A 24014-nucleotide genomic window follows, 5' to 3' on the forward strand; every position below is an offset into this window, starting at 1 on the left:
TTTTCTCCATAAATACCTAGTAACGAAGTATTCGGGAAGAAACTTCCCCCCTCCCTCCAAACCAGTCATCAAAGCCACACTGAACAAAGCTGTAATGTCTCCCTGTTCTGAGAGGAGATCTTCACATATCTATTTAAAATGAATACTAATCTTTTGAAGCTGTTTGATTTCGTACATGCTCTCCTTCCACTTCAATCTGGAGTATCACTTTTTTTACAGACAGACTTTCTTCAGGGTGCCTGTTTCACTTTTGTCTACACTTTGCTAAATTACAAGTGTACTTTGCAAAATACGTATTCACATTTTAAAGAACTTCCTTTACTACTACCATTTTGTATCAAGCAGAAGCAAGTTTGTAATTTCTCCTAGTTTTATATGATTTGGGATTATGTCCTATTAATTTCTTCTCTAGGTTACCCATAAAAATTACTTTGCATTTTGATGCTCTGCCATCAGGGGAAAAAATTCCTAACCATGTGCATGGAATAGAGAGGGGGAAAACCTTCAATAAAAGGAAGAAACAAACAAGCAGCAAAGTTGGGAAAGACACACGAGCGCAGTATTTGTTCACCATGCATACAAAGATCTATAAAACTGCCACTCAGGGATTAGGAATAAACTACTTTTGGCATGATATTTAATATACTTATCTCCAAGGATTCTTTTAAGACTGAGAACTCCAAGAGCTTTTAACCCAATTACTGAAATACAATGTTGATTACCAAAGTAACTGCTGGTGTACCATGCTTGTGAATGACCTCGGTCACCATGCAAGTGTCCTGCCATCAGGAATCCCAGGTCCAGGCACAGCTCCTTGAGCTTGGCCTTGGGTCAGTGGAGGTCATGGGAACTGAAGGGAAAATATGCCCTATCCACAAAGGAGCAGAAGAGTCACTTGAACACCGCATTACTGATGTTTTCAGAGTGAATATTGTGTGACTGTGTTACTGGAAGAAACAGCAAAAGTAGGAATCATGCACAGGCAAGTCCCTCAGCTATCCACAGTACCAGACCTCATATTGATGAGCTGCGTATAAGGAGCGAACAGTGTAACATTTCCCCAGTGTTGGAAAACATTGTCATTCTCTTTAGTACAACAGCCAAATAATAACAAATTATTTAAAAATATGTCTGAATTAATTCGTACTTGGGGTGATTTTCAAATTTTGAAGTATCTATATATATTCATCTGAAGAAACCTTTCTTAAAGCATAAACATATGGAAGCAGGCTATCTCATCCAATTTGTCATTTCAAAATCAACTTATAACCTTCAAAATATGATCCAAACTCACTTCATGTTCCGTAGCGCTAAAGGTTAACATTAGCCAATACGTAACGTGTAACATTAAAACATAACAGAAATTCAAAAGAAGTAGATCAAGGCATCTAAGTTATTCAAAGCCCTTACTCACATAATATTCTTATTGAAAGTGGTCCCCAACTGAATCTGCATCAGAATGAAAGCCCCACTCAGGTAGCTATGACATTTACTCTGGTAGCACCCAAGGCACTGAGCATGAAAAATGACAGAAATCCCTATTTGAAAATAGCATAAACCAGTATGGCACATTTTTGCTGCTTGAAAGAACCCTCCAGACTTCTAACTTAGTCTCTCAAATTACTTAGCTAGGTGTTTATGAAATCCATTTCATAATTTCGCTGTAGAAACAGTTCTTTGAGTGGCTGCATATTTAGATTGGGAACATTATTCAACAGAGACTACTGATATAATGTGATTCAAGTTTCTTGAACAACAGAAAATATATAAACACCTGGTTTTCAAGCAGTGTGTAAAAATTTGACTTGCTTACACATTTTCAGAAATTCACAACTACTTCAAGTGACATTTTAAAATAATTTGATTTCTAAGTAAAAAAGGATTTCAAGGCTCTGAAACTGCCTGGTCACGCAGGAGAGCAGGGATAAATGAACATGTAGGCAAAAATAATTATTACTGTCATTACACATTTCTTAACAGGGAGAGGAGGCAGCATAAAAACCTTGGGGATGCCACCTAGATGTGTCTTAACCATTACAAAAACAGTAACATTCTTCAGAACAGCAGATGTAGCACTCAAAACCAGTACATGAAAAGAGCCTTGTTTCCCTTATCCCTCTCAAGTCTATCATTGTGAAATACAGTGATCTTGTTTATACAGGAGGAAAGCCAACACAGCTGATATGACATTAAGTATGGATTTTTCATCTTTGGACCATTATGAACTTTTTATTTAGAGCACACAGCAATCAACTTCAGCAGAACAGTGCTTGAATCAAGTAACTTCAGCAGACAGCATGTGTACACTAATGCATGTGTGGCAAATTACACAGAAATAACAATAAATTAAACAAATCGTGCAACCATTTTATGGATTAATTACAAACTACACTTTTTAACAAACTTTTAAAAAAGGATTAATTTTAATTACAAGAATTAATTGAGAAAGCTCCCTGCACGCTGGGCAAATGTGGCCAGCTTATTTACCTACCTGTTACAACACCTTAATGGATTTGAATTCCCCTTCTCCCTTCTCCTATGGCTTGAGTGACAACTGACTAATAGGATTACAGGCTCCGTTCCAATAATACAGCTCAGCCACATGCCAGCAAAAAATGACAGCCTAAACCTGAATTACATGGCCTGGGAATCCATCCAATTATTAACTAAAGTAACTGTTATTACCTAACCTAATCAAAGGAGAAGCAGCTGTTAATCTTTGGTGGCCTGCAGTGTAGTAGCGGTCAGACTGGATGAACTGTCTTTGTACTTGACTCCTCTACAGACAATAATTATGTCCTTTGTGATCAAGAAGGAAGGGCTTCCTAACCTTTCAGACAGAGGCAGCAGATGGGGAACAACTGTTTGTGTGTTCATTAACAAGATAGGGTGGATTTTATCAGGGTATGGCATCTGTGGCACCTTCAGAAGCACCACTTACCCAATGATAGAAGTATGTTTGGCAAATTTGAAAATTAGCAGGCTAAACAGAAAGTTCAAAATAATGTTTTCATCTCATTATCTGACATTTGGTACAGAAAAATACACAGAGCTAAAAAACCAGTGATTTGCACGTATGCCTCATCATACCTAACATGGTCAACAAAGAAATACGTGAAACAGCCGACAGACCTGTGCTGTTACTTTGCTGGGGTTTAACTAATAAAAGCGGCTGGATAATATAAACTGCATGCTTCTGAAATAAAACCAAATCAATGGAAAATATCTCTGATTTATTTGTACAAGTCAGTGGACAATACAAAGTAACATAAAGTGAAACAAAGTGAGCGTCATTAATAACAGCTTTTGGGTTCCAGGTACAACATTCCAGGACAGGAGCGAGGCCGAAACCTCTGAGCTGCGCTGCTGCTCCCCTTTACACAGGACATTTGGCAAACTGGAAGGTTTGTAAAAAAGAAGATATGAGGTCAGAGAAACCTGCCTCACCATGAGACACAACAGAAGTACAATTGAGTATATGCTGGGGAGAGTAAAAATATGATGGGATGGAAGCATGGAAGTACCTGAATGGGAAGAAGATTTCTGATAATGCACAGTAACAGCTAGTATTTGGAAGCTGAAACTGGATGAGTTCAGGTAAGAATAATTTTTTTTTTTTAAATGCCAAGAGAAATTAATGATGAGCATAATATACTTAGGATATAGTCGACTCTCAATCACTTTAAGTTTTTAAATCAAACCTGATTATCTCCTAGAAAAATATGATCCCAGTTAAATCATAATTTATTAATTTGGTGCAACAGTTATTGGGTGAAATCCAATGTCCTGGACCAAAGTACTCACTTCCATACATTTCTCCTGTTAAAGTATTATTATTAGTTAATAAGTAGAGCAGAATCAGAAATAACACAGAGCTTTAAGAGCTGAAATGATTTAATGTCAGCTTTACCATCTCAGTTCTATGTAACTTTAGCACCTCGCATTTTAACTATTCAAATCTTTTTGAACTAACGTAAAGTCCCTGGTGTAAACCCTCCCCCTAAGACAAACTTCCACAATTAATATTTTTATGTAATTAAAAAAACCCACACACCCCCCAGTATTTTCCTTCATCAGCCAAAAGGACACTTTCTGCTAGTCCTGCCTACTATGTCCAACAAGGAGCTGATCTGGAAAGCCCATCTGAACAAACCGCAGGCACTAAACTGCTCAGAAGAAATATTTCTGAATGGAACCCAAATAGTTTGAAACATTCTGATTCCTATTTCTGAAAGAACACACTGAACTTGCAAAACTCTATACTTGTTAAACTGTTTGCTGAAGGAAGAAAGAATAACTAATTAGTAAAATATAGTTGAAATCAGTCTTAGGAATTTTCTTCTTTCCTTTTATCTAGTGTTTGAAGATTTTATCTAAAATGCCTGGGGCTAAGAAATGCAGTTCAAAGCTGCCTTAGAAAAACAAACCTGACAACTGAATCCTGGGCTGGCTCCTCCCTTTTTTTTTTTCACCTCCCCCTTTAAATAAGCAAGTATATTTACATGTACATACAAACCACAGATACATTTGTGACTGTAGAAAATCTATGCTCTTTGATTAGTCCTCCAGACATAAAACTCTATATAGTGAAAATCACTGTAGAATATACCAAAATAACATTTTTTATTAAAAATGAATTATTTTGTTTCCTGTAATACTTCTCTCCAGTGAAATCAATATAATAATAATACCCCATTCCATCTGAAAATCTCAAACTGGTTTTCAAACGTGATTGACTTCACCCAGAATAGAATTTCAAGCACTGAACGTCAATGGGAAACTAGTTTAGGATTAAAACATGAGCCAGAATTGGTTCAGTAGCATTTGCATACCATTGCGGGGAGGTATTCATTCACATTAAGGACATATTCACCATATATTTGTATCAACACCCCCCCTCACGCATTGCTTACATGTTAAAGCACCTAAGATCTTTAGGTAATGCTGTGCAAGGCCGCAGAAAGGAGGCCTTGAGAAATGCTCCCTCGCACCTTAGCCCACAAAGCAAAGCGCGAATTCTGAAGCCTTAAAGATAAGGCAGCTCCTCTGGTTTCTGTGGGTGCAGGCCATACTGACTAGTCTCTGGCTTTGTCCAGGAGACGGAGGTTACCTAACATCTGAGGTGGTAGGCTGGTTCACGGACCTTATCTCGCAGAAGGTGTTCCACCCCCTGAGTTGACATTCAGTACGTGCACACTCCTTGTAGAGCTCAGCCTACAGCATCTAAGCCATTTGGATAACACTGTTTTTTCACTTTAATAGCTAAGGCATACTAACTGCAACTTCACATATATTTAGTTTAAAGGAAGACAAAATACTGAACTACAACAAAAATAAAGCATGAAAAAGAGAGCAGTTTATATATCACTCAAATGCAACAAGAAAAAATACTGTCAAGCGACTTAAAATTGGTCCAGGCCTAGGGACAGTATCACTACTAAGAAACTGATTCTTAAGCCTGTCCTGCAAACACTAAGGGTCCCATGCTTATAAATTTAACTTACGTCTATGCACATTTTACACTTTATTCATCCTTCTGTTTCCAAAGTTCTGCCAAGCATGTAAGGTAAACCATACTGGCTAGGGCTCCTTACTGAATCACTATATATCTCACTGAATCAGATGAACCTTATTTACACGCTCTCCTTCCAAGTTCTGCAGTGTCTTTTCAGTTCAATAGTAAAATCACACAGAGGCACTCTATTAACACTTCTGTTGATAAAGACAGGACCCTCACAGTCTTGTTTGTGAAGTTCCAAGAGAGAGTGAAAGCCCTACAGGAAAGACAGGTAAACTAATTAATTCCATGTTATGTGTTTAGATGCTTTCACTCATGCTAAATAGCATAATGGGAAACAGCCAATATTGTCCGGTAAAATAAGAACTGTCCTTATAGTATCATGAAAGACAGCACTAAGCACAGCAGCACTCGTGCTTATTAAAAAGAAATGTTTAGTCCATTTATAAATAACAGGGCATCTAGTAAGTGCCTCAATTAAAGGAGGAAAGCAAGGATAAAGGTTTAAGTCTCTAATACCAGGAACAACCACTCCCAGATCTCCGTAGATGGTTCCATTAGTTAGGGTCAATCCGACTTTTTCTGAATAATCTCATAAACAGAAGTTCCAAACAAGTATATAAAAAGCACAGTTATGTGATCTTGTCCTGTTCTCTGTCAGCAGTTTATTGGACAAGAACTTGTCCAGTGAGTAGGAAACTTACAGATCTCTTGCAACGCTGAATCTTAAATCCTTTATGGCTGACATTTTGCTATTGAAACCCTTCAACCACCAGAAAGCAGACCTGATTTCTGCTGAACTTAAACTATGAAAACAAGTGCAATCAAGCAAAACTAAAGATAATAAAATTATGTGGAGGAAGACAGAGGGAGTGATGGTTGTTTAAAGCCCTGTAGTGCACTCAAGAGCACTTGAATTCTAAACATAGCTTTCACACTGATTGCCTTGGGTACTCTCTTGTAACCTCTTGGACTGTTTGCCCATTACCCCATCTACAGGACAGCAACAAAGGACTGCAGGGCAGATTAATAACGTGGGTTTTGTCAAGTACTGCAAACATGAGAACAGACAACAAAGACCTCTAGGTGATGTGTTCTCAAGTCAGAAGTGATGGTCTCAAATCAGATGTAGAATTTTAAAAATCCTTTCAAGAAAATATATGTACAGATACACCAACAGACTAAATGAAATAACTTCCATTTCTTTAGAAACTGTAATAATCATTAAGTTGTCATGACCTCTAAACTGGCACCTGCCCATCAGCAGAAAAGCGACTGCATAGGGCATTTTCTCATCACTGAGAAATCAGTGCCTCTAATGATATTAAAACATATTTCTTATCTTGTAAATGCTTAGTGAAGAAACTCTGCACACCTTGGAATGTATATATATCCATTATATCCATTCTGATATGATGTATTAGTTCTAAACTGATGTAGAAGGAAAAAAAAGCCTGATATGACAGCAAAAAGCCACAAAAGAGTACAGAATAAGCACACTGCAAGTTACTATTTAGCTGCATCCCACAGAACCAGAAATCAACACAGCAGTCTTCAGCTACACTCATTATGCACAGTAAATTAATTTCCAAATAATCTTGAAATAAATACGCTGCAGACCTTATCTGTGAAATGAACTTGCCCTTTAATACCATTTCCAGCAAACAAGTTAAAAAATACTCTGTGGCTGACCTACAGTAACAAGTTCCTATTTACATATTCATCTCGAGAAAAAGGCTAATTCTCAGATTATAGAAATTCTGGGCAAACAAATTACTGATGACATAAAGCTGCCTCATCCAACCTGCAACACATATCTGAGCTACTGACTTCCTCCTGGCAGTGCCGGGGAAAGGCTGTTCGGGTAGGAAATGCTGTCCCACGAGCTCCTCCCATGTTTGGCCAGAGCCTGCTCTTTGAACTCACAGCCACAGTGCTGTTACCATCAAATCTGCTGCTGCCACTGATAGATCAGGTCATGCTTCTACTACCAGTAGCAGTTTGGACCATATGCAATTCAGATGGCAAATACAAGACAATATCCCATACTCCAGGCTTTGAACACTGCTGAACCTGCTTCAAACCAAGTTTTAGTGGCACTGTGTGCCACTGGCTCTCAGCGCTGAACACGTATACGTTAAAAATCCGTGATCTCCCAATTAAACAGTTTAAAACAGTGACCTCGTTTTGAGGAGGGTTACTTACTTCTCAGATTTTCCATCAATTGTACTTGCTTTATCAGTTCCAGAGTTTATGCTCTGAACTCAGCTTCTACTCTTTCCTAAGAATAGCTAAAGGCTCAATCAACATTTGCAATAAAGGAAGCATGAATACAGAATTCTATATGTTGCCTTCTGTGCTAGCAAAACTATTAGATTTTTGGTGGTAAAATACAGAGGTCAAAGGGCCTGAATTCTAGTCTTAGCTGGCAAAACAGACTTACTGTTAAGTTCTGCAATTCCGCACACTTCATAAAGTTTGCATTTTTACTTTAAATAATTTTTAAACTTTTAGAATTCAGCTTTACACTGGATTAATGACCTCTTGTCACATGACATCACTATAGCTCTCGACCTGGCTGCTGCAGGAGTATACAAAGTTGAAAAATTAATGGATGGATTAAAAAATTAATCCATTCTTTGTACAGAAATACAACATATGTTTAGCTAAAGCAAACCTTATAGTTTTAACTTCTGATTATCTATAAAAAAGTAAGAGAAGCAATTACTTCCATAAAGAACAAAGATGAAAGCAGAGTTAGGGCAGTATGTCAGAGTTTATTTTATTTTTTTAACACTTTGGCCATGAAATGCCCTCTGCCCAATATAGAAGGTGGCTTTTGGGTGTAAACCAGCGCACTATGTATCAAAATCTTCACATGGCTAAGAGCCAAAAGACACATATCACATACATAAGGCAAAGGCAGTAGGTTACAACATGACAGTACCAATGGCTCCGCAGGGTCCCACTGCACCGTAGCAAGGGTGGAGGTGGAAAGGGTGCAGGACTGATGTGGCACTCGGGGGCCTTTGCCGGCTTGTTTTCAACCACAGCCATGAATCTGCTGTGCCAGCTGCTGCCAGGGGTCAGCCCTGCTGCTGGTCCTGCCACACTGCTGCCAACGCAGCCTAGCTGAACTGCTGCTCAAGCACTAGCGACTGGCCACCTCCATCTGCACTACAGATTAGTATAAAATGTACACAGCACAAACAACACTGACTCATAAATACACCTATTAAACTGGGCATGTGGCTACTTTTTTTTTTTTTTTTTTTTTTAAATGGAATACTGTGCATGTGTGTATTTCTATTTTTTCCTATGGAACACCCTGTATGACTGCACATTTAAGTCTTGACAGGATATATACTGATTACCTATGTAAATACACTACCGTGCCAAAAGCAGGAGACATGCTGCTATAAGCAGGCTCAGTAGGGAAAAAAGCTGTGCAATTTCAAAGCGTGTGAAGTGCCACGGAATTGGCTGACCCCGGTGTCAGAAAGATGAAGGCATGCTCCAACAGGAGTACTCAAACTGAACAAAACTGGGACCAACACACAGATCAACAATATTTTAAAGCCTGTTTTGAACACTGCCAGAACTAAACACAGGACTTTGAGAATTAACATGTGAATTAATTTAGCAGATAACACCTTTGGCCTTAGAGGTCATACCAGTATTAATTAAATTAAAATCTTATGCAAGCATTTTTCTTCCAAAAAGAATATGTGACTTCTAAATAGCTTTATAACTTCTAAGGATTAAAAGGACATGCTGTTGCTTCTGCAAGTAGTGTCCTCTAGTGGAGAAAAGGGAGATGCTGAGTAAACAAGAAAACAGAAGTGGGCTGCATCGCAGAAATCACCTTGTCAAGGAAAATACAAACACCTCTCAATCATGAACACGCCTATAAAACTTCTGTATCTTGACCAAGCTTTTCACTACTATAATAATGCTTAAACATAAATATTAAAATAACTTTTTAAAGCTTCAGTCAGACAGAGATGGATCAGTTGTGAGCCTATATACAATAATTGGTTTTAAATAACGCACATATAAGGTGCCCCTGGGTGTATGCATGTATATATATTTAAGACCACAAAATACAGACAACGTGGCTGTAATATGGATAAAGCCATTAGTCCATGACTTAGTAAATTCACTAAAAAAGTAATTTTCACTTTCATATATAATACCCTACGGTGCTTTTTCTGATATAGTAAGAGGGTGACAGATAAGCTGACACCTCCTGTGATTTCTTCAGCCTTCAGTGAATCCATGTATGAAGCTTTACGCTGGGTTTCTTCTAGAGAGGTAGTTTTCTTTAACAACCTGAACTAGTGACTGTAGCTTGGCTACAGAAACGCTCTGCTACTGAAATGAGGAATCTATCCCATTCACAACTCCCAAACTCACCTATTATTGCCATCTTCTCTCCATCCCTCCCTTTTCCTACATAAAAGCCAACCAAAATAATGTTATGTGGAAAAACAATCACCACCGTTTGTTTTAGGACCACAAATTTTTGCTACCGTCTTATTCTCAGCTGAATTTCAATGCTCCAAATACAAGAATTATTAATTATGAAAAGATCGCTGAATCACTGCTCCACCTGCTAACACCCCTGCTTTCTTCAGAGATACTGATCATCCTTGCTTCTAGGGAGTCTGGCTGATTAAGAGAACTAAGTTATACTTGGACCAATTTTTTTTAGCCAAGATTTAGGTTTAAAATTTGCTGCTTCTAATTCACACTTGAGAGTTTTCTTCAATTATTAAATAATAAATCACAAAACTTACGCTATGGCCTGTGTGTTTTAAAGCTAGTATGATTTTTCCAGTGACATAATCTAGCATAAAACACACTACCTACTTATGTCACACTTCCTTAGCCTTATGAATTCAACTTCCTTCAAAAGTTTGATATCAAATTACGGTATCTTGTCTAATACTCATTAAATGTAACAATGATTATGTGCAGCATTATCCAGTTAAAATATAATCAAGAGCAAGTTAAGGAAAGCCTAAAGATACATTATTGCCTTTCAGCTGGTCCAGAATTCTGGTCTTGAAAAATCAAATCCAGCCATTATATTCAGTCTCTTTGAATTCTCTCTTTGATGGCTACACTACTCTGCCACAGAAGAAACATGCAGCTACCTAGGTGCTTGAGCCAGCTTCACAAATACTTGCAGCACCAGAATTAAATGCGTCAGAGTCTGGGAATCACAATTCCCACTGTATTCTCAAATATACTTAAATATGTAACCATACTGAGTATTTATAGCGTGGAGCATTTGCTTCTAAAATCTATTTAGTCTGTATGTACATGCCATATACATACTTATAGACACACACACACACACACAATTTTACATGTCCATAGAAACTTTTGAAGACATTTCTCATGAACGGTACAAAAGCTTACAAGTGTTCCATGTAACGCTGGTTTTGTTCCATGCCTTAGTTCTTAAAACAGTTTTTAATTTTGTTTTTTTCAGTTTATGGTGATTCAGAGTTTTTATCGGGGGTGGGGGTGGGTGGTTGGGAATCTGGAGTAGCCAGCCTGGCAGTTCAGTGTGCCTTCCAAAAACTGGCCTATTAATCTTCACACTGGCTATGGTCAGCATACCCAGTGGGCCTGACAGTTTAGAGAATAAAATGTAAATTCCAGGCCTGACCGTGTTGTTAAAGCCAGCCATTTCTGACAGGCTTTACAATGGGATAAACACTGTCTGTCTACAGTCCCCATGTATTTGAAAGCTATGACAAACATTTTCCTGAAATGTAAATAACTGACATCACGACTGCTGAAGCAGGACACTGAAAAATCTATCTAAAAAATACAAAACCAAAAACATTGCCTGGCACAAAACAAACCATTAATGGTCACTGAGAGAGTACGTTTTAGAGGTCATAAGCATTGAGATCCTTTTTAAAAAGAAGTATTAAAAGACTGCAGTCAATTAATAGCTCAGATTCACACATTTTTTCAGTTACAAAATCACACTTTTTCTAACAAAGTATATTCTTCTCACTGAAATGCTACTATTCTGAATTAGCAATAAAAGTAAGTATCTTGAAATGTAGCCTACTGCAAAGCAGCTACATAGACTTCATACATAGTATGAAGAGAGTTCCTAAGTAATTACAAGCGCCATGGCCCAATTTATTAAAAGTCTCCCCTTCTATTCTTCTGGTTCCGTTTTACTTCCACATTTTAACAACTTAATTTGGGCACACTATTTTTCACTTGGATTTTCACAGCACCGAGAGCACCTGAAGGAGAGTAGGGACACAGCTATCCTCAAAACTGTACAAAATCGTAGTAAGTTTTATGAACATCAGAACCAGTGAAATCTTGTTTGTTAGGGCTTTGTGCCTTGTGATGGATGTGAGCTTCAGCTGTACTGTCTGCTTAGGCAGGGACATCTATAAAACCTCCATCCTCCTCCTGCAGCTGTACCCCTCTCTTCAGAAGCATCTCTTAAGATCTTCTGTCAAACCACTTAGTTAAAGGAATCTTGTAACTTGTGTTGTGATAAAGATAATTTTCAAAGTAGTGGTTGGATGAGAAACAGCATATAAAAATAATTCCAGTTGAGCAGATCAACTGCTGCACTTGGATTCCAAAAACCACGACGAGGTTCCCTCACAATCATACTGCATCTCTGTGTCATACTCCCAGCCAAGATGGGAGACACATTAAGGGCTTGTCTAAATGTCACATGTGAGCATTGTACAAATCTAACTAAAATGATTTAACTGCAGTGTTTTAGCCACAGCTGAGCCAGGTGAAAAGGCTACTACCCTCAGCTGCTCATCACTGCCCTTACTGAAGGCAGCATCCTGCCACGTTCCTCTGAATAATGGTGTCTGACATCTCTGCCTAGCCCGGACCTACCAAAATCACCTAGAATATATAAACATTTAAAAGCAGGACTTTTAAAACCTGGCCCTCAAAAACCCTCTAAACCCCAAATTTTAGGAAGAACTTTAGGGAAGTGATGTGTCAGCAATTCTAAGGGTGACCATCTGAGAGGCAGTAACCTCTGACCCAGGTCAGGTTCACAGCCTTAGAAATATGGGCGCTTCAGTCAGTATAATGTCTATGCAGCAGAAAACAGTTTTGGTTTTTTAATCAGTCAATCTCGCTTCTAAACATCAAGGGAAAGAAACGTATAATGAGAAATTCTATACAATGAGGGAAAGCATAAGCAACTTAAAACTGTACATGTAGTCACAGTAATAGGATACAGAGCTTTAAATATATTGGTTTCTGAAGTGTTCCCTCTGACAGAACATTTCTGTATGAGTGCTCAAGTCAAACCTGAGCAGCTAATCTGGGATTCCATACACAGCTGAAACACTGCTGCCCTTGGTAATGGATGTGTAAAAGCAGACCATCAAGGAATGAACAGGTATAAAATCAAAACAACTGTGGCAGAAACCTTCTTTAGTCCTGCAGTTTCAAACATCAGCTCTGCCTTCTTCAAGAGGGTGCAGGAGTTTTTCTTTTAGCATCAAAGGCCCATTTATAGGAGATCTCAAACTGAGTGTTATCAGATCTTATTAAGAGCTTCAAGAGTCCCATACGATAATCTGCCAACATCAGGCCAGGGTTTTCTGGTAACGTTTAAATACATTTTGCTGTTATGTCTCTGTGTGCGTGTTTTTTTTAATATACTTTTAAACAAAGTACAGGTGAAGGCAAATACAACTCCCTCCCAGGATTTCTGCCAGAAAGGATGAGAGACTATGCACAAAACCCAAGGACTGCCTTCCAATAGCCGAGCACACACCCAAACCAGCACCCTAGCAGCACATGCTGTACATACATCCCGACAATACCACCGGGGTTTGTGCCTCCTGCCGGATGTTGCTAGCAACATATGCAAGGACATATGACGTAAGGGGTACAAATCTATTTGAAACTGGAACAACACGGTGGTTTATGACTTTATAGTACCTTCTTTGTTTAATTAATGCACGTGTGAACCACAGGTTTTAGGCAATTAATGGCCATACTCCATGTCAGAGCTTCAAAGCCCGTACTTCAACTTGCTTACTTGCAAATACTTCCCTGGCATAGGGCACAATACTTCTAGTGGTTGTAGGGCTTCATTCAAGTAAGCCAATGTGGACATACCAAGATGTATCTGGAGATCTAACAACCGTGTGAAGCAAAGCAATAACTCTTTCATTTATTAGCACTCAAATCTTGCATTGGATTCAAAGTGAAAGTTGCAGATCTTGCTGTGTTGCATGAGGAACTGGCAGCAGCCTATGAATTCTGTGTTAATGAGAAGCAGGTATGGTGCTACAATAGGCAGGAATTAAAAAAAATAGTGTGCCTAAGATGCATCTTTGCCCAAGAGACAGATTTCTCAACTTTAGTATCTAGAGGATACACCGATATAAAAACCTTTTACTTTACCTTAAACAAACTCTTGCTATATTGGTGAAATCACATGGCTCCAAGTGCAGAACCTGGTTACATCCAGCTGACCAGGAAGGGATGCAAAGCAAAAGCAAGTCTGACCACAACAATCATGCAGGCATGCCTCATCATAGAATGTTCTCACATTATAAAAGAAGCTCAGAAGTGAGAAAAAGCCTTACTTATTACTACGAAACACAACAGATTAAGATAAGTCCAAAAATGAACTGTTAGTCTGATTCAATTCTACCTGAAGACAAAACCCAGTGAGACATGGCTGCCAGTTTTCTGTATATGGCTTTTTTGTGATTCACGTTTGCATAAATATTATAAACCCCCACTCTTCAATGCTTTTTTAGCACAGTCATGGAATTTCTTATGAGCTGCACAACCCTTCCTTGAGAAATTTAATGGTATTTATTTTTCTTATTTACAATTACAACAGCAGCTCAGCATTTTATTTCATGGTTTGTAAAACAAATACTTCCCTGGTGAGACTGTATAAATACATTTTCCTGTCAGTGTAAACTATTAACAAAAGAAAAACGCAATGTTTCACAGTATGGCTGAAAAGAGGGGGGTTGGATCAATTTTATTTTAGAATACTTTTGCATGACGACTTCTGAGCCTGAAGAATTTCTAGTAAGTGGCAAGGATCTATTGTAGTGAACTCTGTCCTCCCTCAGGGCAATTCTTTATTCAACCCAGGCCATTAGCAAGGGTAAATCAATGTTATCAGCTCACACAGGCTGACAGCTTGTGTGGTTCCCACTCCCTCATTCCTCCTTCTACATTATGGTATATTTTTATGCTCTCCAGGGAAATTCAATTAACAGTGTCAGTCTCCTCCTCTCAGTCGATGACTGACACCATCAAGATTCTTTTCACTACCCATTGACATGTAAGATGTGTCTGCTGATTTCTTGACTTGCAAGTTAACAAGAGAATTACTATCCACTTCTATAAATGACTATGTATGATCTGGGCCGTAAACACAGTGACAGCTATTGAAATCAATCTTTTTTGACCTTATTGATTAGGACATTCGTATATAGTAATACTTCTCCAGTGATAATGTTTTGGAGGTAAAAACCAAAACCAACAACAAAATAATGCAGGTCTATTAATAGTAACAAATTTACCTTTTAATTCCCCACTGCAGACTCAACAACCAGTAAAATGTTGTGAACAATTAACGGGTAACTTTAGCTGCAATTCACATCTCATTTAAAAAAATCTCAGAAAACATCTATTGACGAGAGGCTGGATACAACACCACTTTCCAAGAAACAGTTTTCAGTAATTATGTAGATAATTTTCAAAATAGATACATCTTTTTATAGCCTTCATGCAACAACATGATTTCAGTACTTTGACATAAGTAACAAGTTAATTTTGTAAAAATTAACACACACTGCAAAATTTGAAAACTTCACAGCTCTTTCAAAAACACTACTAAACTTGATCAGCAGCTCAAGGTAACTAACAGAATACATGTCAGAACCCTCTGCATGCCAGGCAGCGTTCAGTATTTAAAAACATACACTATTAGCAATCGTGTTCCGCATTGACTAAGCTGTGAAAAGCATCAGAGCTCTCATCTTTACAGATTCCAATCCTGAACCACAACGATGCAACACCCTCCTCAGATTCCATTCATTTGGTTTCTCCCAGAACTATTCTTCTTGATTTCTTGATCATAGATACGAAAGAGAACTATTTTCTAATGGTTAGAGAGAACAGAACACAATGTTCCAGCTGAAAACTCAAATACCGTGGTCCTAATGGACCAAAAAACCGCATTACAAGACACAAAGCACTGTGGCAGCAGACTGACCATGATGAATCCGTAAAAAAAAAGATGCAAATGCTATGCTATCATTTAAAAAATCCAACATTTACCACACACCGGAACAATGTTCTACAAACATAGAACTTTAAAAAAATTTGAAACACAGAAATATCCCATATGTATTATAGACATCATATGTTCATTCTCCATCAAAGACACACTGGCTTTGTTGTATCCTGGGAAAACTGAACAGATTTGTGCTCCTTCAAAACTCAGCCATAACACCACAACATGGTGACTGTGACAGCAAAGCTGGCTCCAGTTCTTTCCTCTGTTGTCTGCTAGCTGTTTTGGCCCCCTGTAAAAAGCTGTTCATGGGTATGCACTATAAACTAGATGACTGAAACGGCCCAGGTTAAAAACAATCTTAATGAAAATAAAGCAAAAGTACAGTTTGTCATTATCCAGATGATCTAGCATCAGTCAAACGGGTTTTCAGCACTTCTGCAAAACTATCTATATAAACTTTGATGTCTAAATACAAGCATCCACTGCTGCAACCACCACAGAGAAGTGTCATAGCAGACATCACTTGTTACACAGTGGTCATGCATTCATCAACCCATGTTTAAAACATTCCCAAATCCAAACTGATGACATTTGAGGGCAACACAGTTTATAGGTTAATTGTAAGTTACACAGTAACAATCACAATACCTCTTTTTCCAGAATACGAGAGATCTCTCCTAAAGTTCTGTCCAAAGCAGAAACCTTGTTGTTCCCCAATAAACAGCTATCCTGCATTTGGAGGTGCTTTGAAAGGTCTTTTGCTAATCGCTGTAACCTTCAACATTAAACAGAAAACAAAGAACAGTTAAAGCAAGAACTCTCCTATCATGTAAACTTTCATCTTTGTAATGAAACTGCTTACTGAATTTCAATAAAGCAATCAAGAAAATCTGTGTAAAAGTATTACTACCATCTATATGGAACAGCATGTAAAATATGCAATACAGCAAGGAGATAGCTTGAGAATGTCTATGACATTTCACTATTTGCTTTTTCAGGGAAAAGACACAGAAATAGAAAGACAGAATCACAGAATCATTTGGTTTCAGTTGGAAATGACCTTTGAGATCAAGTTCAACCATTAATCCATGACTGCCAAGTCCACAGTGTGAACAGTACAGCCATAAAGGTGTTTCTTCATCAGCTACATGTTTATTTCTGTTGCTGTTCAGTAATATCCCTATTCTCCCTCCAGTTTATCCTGCTAGTTTTTGCCATCTTCATTTTCAACATGGTTTCATCCTACTTTTCTACCACCATACAATCCTTTCTGCCCACTCAGCCGAGTAGTTTGCTCTTGAGATGAATAAGGGAAGGCCACTTGGCTTATTTCTTACGGGGATCATAAAAGAAATGGCTCCTTAGGGTTACTGAATAAGTGAAAAGTAGTAGTTTTGCAGACCACCTCAGAAAAGGGCATTTTATTAATGAGGGTCAGTAATGAAGCCAAAATGTAGAGGTGCGAGAGATGAAGACACATGTGGGTTAGGATTCGTTTCAGTTTTACGCATCTACATCTGGGCTATTCAGCTACGCTCTCCTGCTAGGTAGTGAGGAGGAATATGCAGTTCCAAGGTACTATTCATCTCACCCGAAGGTCTAAAATAAAGCAGTCAAAACACACTTAGAGTTTATCCTTCTTTGCTGTGAATGTGAAGTCACTAACTAGCTCAGATGTAGACTCCTGCATCTGCAGACACATTAAGGCAGATGGTACCAATGTTAAAGAGTCCTTTAACTGGAGACCGAGAGAAGCAGGGAGGAAGTTATCGTTCAGTACTTGCTATGTGTTTGTCAATCACTGCCGTAGCATCTGCTACTGCATGCTCTTAATGACTGGCTATCAAGCAACCTGTACTGAAAGTAGGACAAAGCTGGTAAATGAGCAGGATGAGTGAGAGAAACACTGTTGTGACTAGGAGCAAACACATCTCTATCGGAAGGAAAAGAGAGGGGAAGAGTATCAATGCTTATCATAAAATGGGAGGTCAGTACAAAAGGCCCAGAAAGCATTCACAACGTGACCACAGAGTAATGGCAAGGAGAAAATTACATTAACTGGTCACTGAGAGGAGAGAAAGGAGACAGAATGGCCAGGGAATGTACCACAATATTCACATGTATCAAAAATAAAATTAAAAAAAAAGAATCAGAATATTAATTTAGGGCAAGAATAGACAGTTTCCAGTTAATCGATAGGAAACAAGCACTCTGAATCTTCTCTATGAAAAAATTAAGAGCTTTGTTAAAAGCTTTCAAGACACTCTCAAAAATATGTATATGCTTTTAAAGTATAAATAAAAACAATTTGCATAATTTGGAGTTTTGGACTTCTTATTGTCTGGCCAGCTGAATCCACTAACATTCAACCAGGATTTTTCTATGACAAGAAAAATAAAGGGAGATTATGTCCCGATGAGATTTTCCGCACTGTTATTTCCTCTGTGGAAAATGAGGTTGGAGGAAACCTCTGTCTCAGTAAGCCATGAGCTAAATTGGGAAAGAAAATTAAAAGCCAAAACACAAGTAACTGCAGGACTTGGACAGTAAATCAGATGACCATTAACTGCTGAGCATAAGGAGTGGATCAGCACCAATGAAAAGCTGAATTGCTGCAGTCCAGAAAGATGATCCAGAAGCACAGTATTTCAGGTATTCTCACAGAACAGGATGTAGAATAGCTATTGCCTCGGCAATATCCTAGCACCTTAAGCAAAAAAGACCTCTCTTTGAAACATCTACCCAAATTCCATGATTAAAGCATATATAAAGCACTGAAAAAAAACCCACCACACAATATTGTAACTTCATCTAACAGAAGACAGCAAGACGGGTTTCCATTTGCTTCATTTAACATCAGAGGAATGGAATTCAACCAGGATTAACCACAGAGGCCAAAGAAAGGGACGCTCCTAATCTATATCAGGCATCAGCATACAAAACGTGTAAGGTTTATTAAAACACTACCTCACAAAGACTCAAATAGAAAATAATCATATTACATTGTTACTTCTGTGGACAAATCCCCTTTCTTTTCAGCCTATAAAGATGCTATGTAAGTTATGCATCACATCCAGTCTCTGTCCTCAGTTCAAGAAAAAAGCCAAAAACAAGTTGTACAACATGTTAACATGGAAAGACTTCCAACTTTCCTTTTTTTCTAAAAGTCTTTCTGGACACGTTTACCAAAATTCAAACTTTCTAAGTGTGTGTTCAGCATCATACCGTAAGGCACACAAAGAATAAATTTTCAGTTCTCCCACATTAAAAAAATTACCTATTACATCCTCATACCCTACTGTATGTTGTTGGTTTTCTGCCAAAAAAAGCGTAATGTATGCTATGTGATCACATGGGGAAGAGAAGGAAATAAAAACTCCCTTCTCCCACACAGTGAACCCTGGAGAAATTATTTTAATTTAATATCCTTTATACTGACTTCTTGGCAGTGTCAAGAAATAAGAATAATTTTAGGACCGTTTCAAAGGACTAGAAATCTATGCAAGATGACTTGTGCTTGAATATAGAATTTATCATTGCTATGAACGGATTTGGAAAGAGAGAACTCTTTGTACATACTGTACTCCTTGTACACTCTTTGTATGCAAACTATCTATATTATGTAGATTAATAAAGCATGGTTAATAACAACTGATCCAGTGACTACGTGGAAATACTGTTGAGTGCAAATCCAAACAATTCAAGACGATTATTTAATCTTCTGTCTCTGAATCTGCATTCCTCCAATGCTTACTATGCCATAGAGGGAATGATAAATAAATGAAAATTTACTGGGCTAAATAAAAGGGAAAGTTAAAGTTAATGTCTTTTTATCTGAAGTTATTTACATCTCACTAATTAAGACTTTAGCATTGCCCACAAACATAATTCAGAATGCAGACAAAATACCAGAAATGACATAAGGCGCTGATTGGTCTTGGAATGTTACTATAACATAAACCTTAATAAACGGTACCTTCAGCAAACACAAATACATTATCTGATCTTTTTGCACTGCAATTGGGAAAATGGGGATATTCATATTAAAGGTTTATATGGCAAATATGGAAACAAAATTAAAAAACTGTGTGAATTAAGGGTTTATTTTTAGCATGGGGTAAATATTTTTAGCAGGTTTAAAATATTTTATAGGCTAAAGGAAAAAGATCTGTTAATATTTATAGGCTACATTTTATCTCTAGAAAAAAAAAGTCTTGAAATAGCAACATCAATTTATTTCAGCACTTCCACATTTAAATCCGTGATTTCTTGGCTGTACTCTGAACGCATGCAAGGAAGGATTAGTACAGTTGGGCAGAGCGCTGGATTCTGAGCAGTTCCTGTGTGGAAGGAGAGGTTACCTCTCCTGCATGCTCCTGCCGAGGGCGGCCGGGTGCCAGCCGGACACACAGCCCCAATTCTTCCCAGTGCAGCCTGTGCCTGGAGAGAACTGAGAAAGCCTGTGGTGTTCCTGCCCAGCCCGAAGTGGAGTTACGCTGTATCCCCTGAAAAGCAACACACAGTCCCTGCACTGTTCTGTACCGCCTGCAGTTTGACCCCTCGCAGTAAAATTAATATACATAGTGGCACATGTGGCGTACTCCGATTGCTCTAGGTACACACTGGAAAACACCAGTCTACATCTTGACACAGTCCCAAACACTGCTAGACATTAAACATCTAAATCTGCAGCTTCACACACCTCCTTCGGTTTTTGAAATGGAAACCATCTGAAAAATTATGAAAAAATTCTATAAAGATTATTTTCTGAAATTATTTATTTGAATTCCTGTAAGAATGCTCTAGCGATTCTCTGAAGATTAAATCTATCACCCACCCAATCATAAAGCAAGTATTTACCTTTTTTTAAAGTTTAGTTGAATTTTGTTTTATTTACGCTTTGGCTCTTCTATAGTTCACACAGCTGTTTGGAAAGTAACTTTTGCACAAATACTTCCAGCTTCAGAAATTATCTGATATTCTTTTTCCCATCAACCAGTATTTTGATGGAATATCTTATAACTACTCCAACAGGACCCTAGCCCTACTACACCAGGAAAACCTACAAGGTAAGTTTATATGGTTCACCAGCGAATGCACTGATATACCATAATGAAAACAAGAACAAACTGTGTTGTTAAAGGCATTTAGGTTTAGGCCTCTGCAAGAACAAACTTCACACCATATTTTCATCTCTTCTCCAGCAGACTCTTAGAGGAAATAATTTTTCCGTTCTTAACTCTCCTCTTTTTGTGCTGCAGACTTTTTTCAGGATAATAGTTTTTCCCATTTCCATACTATCTGAAGTGTGCATTTACATAGTTTAAAAAGAGGGTAATAAACAACAACAACAACAAACAAACAAAGAAAACAACTCCTTCTTGCATGAGGAGAGAGACTAGCTAAAGTATTACATTAGGGGGTTAAATTCTCCGCCCTGCAATCCTCCGAACTCCCTTTAGGCATATGGCAATCTTTCATTACCTTGGTTTTCATGTTGTATTAAAGAATGACAAATAACGCTTTGCTACCTGTAGATTGCTGCAACACTGAACTATACGGGCTTTGAACTGAAGATGCTAAATAGACATAAATAACACGAACTTTATGTAAACATTTTCCTTCCCTTCTAAAAATGTGCTGTAATGAACATCTGAGAACACTGCAAACAGAAAGAGCCATCACCAACACACCTATTGACAGGCTAACTTAACAGACTGGACACTAAATACATTCAGATCAGTTCCCAGAGAGTATGAATTAACACTACAAAACCACCAAGAGTCCACCACCATTTATAAGATTACCCAAGTGCCACCAGTGACTAACCAGTTAACGCACAGCGGAGAGAGGCCAGGAGCAACAGCCTGGCTGCTCCCAGGTGAGAAGGTCTGTAGCCCTTTTCCTTGAAAGTTCCTCTCACCAGATCAAATAGTTCAGAGAGGAAAATACCTACCAGATAAGGCAGTATTTCAAATTATCCCCCCACCCCATTAAGGTACACAATTTTTCTAATAGATACTAACAAAAAAGATCTGTTCCACACATCTTCTAAAAAAAGAAGTACTTGGAGGGATTTACAACCCCTCTCAGGAATCAGATTCAGTACTCAAACTGAAAAAGGTATACATACCGTGTCTATCAAAGCAGGATAAACCTTGTCTGCTTATTGATATTAGTGTATTACCAATGTAAAGCTTAGAAAGCACCTGGATCAGTGCTTCCTTAGTGCAAAAGGTTTTATAAATCCGCAAACCTTAAACTAGTAAGAACTACTGAAACAATCTATCAGCTGCAGCATGAAATCAGTGGTCTCATAATATTAAGGTGGATTAATCTTAAAGGGGATCTAAAAAGGCTTTTTACCTGCCAAAGACTAATTCTGGGTTCTGTCTTTCCTCTGCAACAACTGACAACATGACTAAGAACTAAAATCAGATAAGAAATTGCATTCCATAAATGGTTTTAGTTGTTTGCAAAGACACAATCAAACTGGGGGGGGAGAGGAGTAAAGAAATGCGGCATAAGCACTGAAGCATTAAAGAAAGTTATATTTAATGATTTCATTCTAAAATGCATTTGCTTCTGTTAAGCAAATAAACAAACCTACCGACTGTGCCACATTTTAAATGGAACCTTAAAAAATCATTTTCATTTTTAAATTCCGTAGCTCACAAAATGAAAAAGTGTTTTCTGTTCATTAGTATACTTCTACTCCAGCCTGAACACCTCAGTCCTTCCTTTAGGATAAATAAGAAGTATTGGCATTTGTTTTGATACAAACACCACCTTCAGCACTGTCAATTTTTACCCCTTTGTTCTGTGATATGACTTCTCTCAGTAACTTCACAGATCTCCTGGGAACTGTTAAAGACTCCTTGTATTGGCAAGAGCTGGCTCCCGCGCAGCCAGGCACAGTGGCAGTAGTACCAGCACACAGCACAGCACGCCGTGTCCTGGCTAAAAAGACAGGAGTCTATTTTCATAGCTTCCCAGCGTAACAGTGTTTCAGTGGAGATCTACTGTTTGCTTCTCTCAGCTGATTCTTCTTCCTACTGTTCTTGGATAAGTAGGATAAGTAGGATCCTGTAACTTAGTTTTGTTAAAAAGGTATTTTCCTATTAGTTTTTCCTTTATTAAGAATATGTTTCTCCATGGAAGCAGATACGGTCTGGGCTAAAACTCTTGCCTCATGAAATGCCTTGCCCTTTCATTCTTTTCCTTACAGAAAGAGGTAAAACTACCCCTCCTATCCTTCTTCCATTTTGTATTACATATTGTGTAAAGTAAACAAATCTTAATAGAAATAAACGAGGCTTTCCTTTAACTGACAGCCCTCTCTTTCTTCTCAAAAAGTCCGTTCAGACTTGAGCTTCCACCTGCTACCTTGATCTCAAAGAGACTCGCAAACATTTGAGCCCTTACGGTAAGTAAAAAGTTGTGTCATTTTGCAAACAACAACTATGATATATGAAACTATGTTTTAAAAATTTAGATGTAAGCATCTGCTAGATCACTAGGTTTCTACATGAAGACTGCAAAAGAAATCTCCCAGATGATGTTTAAGGAAAGCGAGCTACACAGTGGCCATTCACACTAGTTCATATCTAAAATGGTACAGCCCTAACAGAGGCAACAGAGGAAGAAAATGGGAAAGCAGATGGAACAGAAGATTCTGCCTGAACGCACACTTGCCATTTTGCTAAGAGAAATAAAAATTGTAAAGTCTGAATTCAGTCAAGAGATTAAAAAAAAAAAATAAAAATATCCAAGTGTCTTTTTCACTGCAATTGAGACACAATTGACCAAATTACATCACTGATAATCAGAAGTCAGAAAGAAATTTAAAATGAAAGCAGTACAGGTTATCAATATTTTCAGAATCACTCAAACGCTACAGGTTATCAATATTTTCAGAATCACTCAAATGCACACATTTCTACTTTCTGACAACTAGATTCTAATTTTTTATTTTCTGGTAGTAAAGAAAAACAAAACACAGAAGCTAGTCTTAATCTGCCACAAAATTAATCTTGAAAATTGAAGTGCTGATTATTAAGAAATGAAGCCAAAACCAAAACTCCTTCCTCAATGTGTTTACGCAGGTGTGCCATCTGGTGGAGATGCTTCGTTTTCTTATGTTAAACCTCAGTGATGGATTTTTATTATTTAACATATATACTAAGATTTAGCAAC

General features: G+C 38.0%; 1 protein-coding gene across 5 annotated transcripts in view; it reads right to left on the reverse strand.

Moving 5' to 3' along the window:
* The window catches only part of SCAPER (S-phase cyclin A associated protein in the ER), a 165846-nt gene that overhangs the window by 58581 nt on the left and 83251 nt on the right, over nucleotides 1-24014 (reverse strand). For all 5 annotated transcript variants that reach the window (XM_037393738.1, XM_037393734.1, XM_037393735.1 and 2 more), the window contains one exon: nucleotides 16467-16593. In XM_037393738.1, coding sequence (XP_037249635.1) covers nucleotides 16467-16593 — 127 coding nt within the window. The remainder of the gene's footprint in view (nucleotides 1-16466; nucleotides 16594-24014) is intronic.

Source organism: Falco rusticolus, chromosome 7 (assembly GCF_015220075.1).
Source record: "Falco rusticolus isolate bFalRus1 chromosome 7, bFalRus1.pri, whole genome shotgun sequence".
NCBI lineage: Eukaryota > Metazoa > Chordata > Aves > Falconiformes > Falconidae > Falco > Falco rusticolus.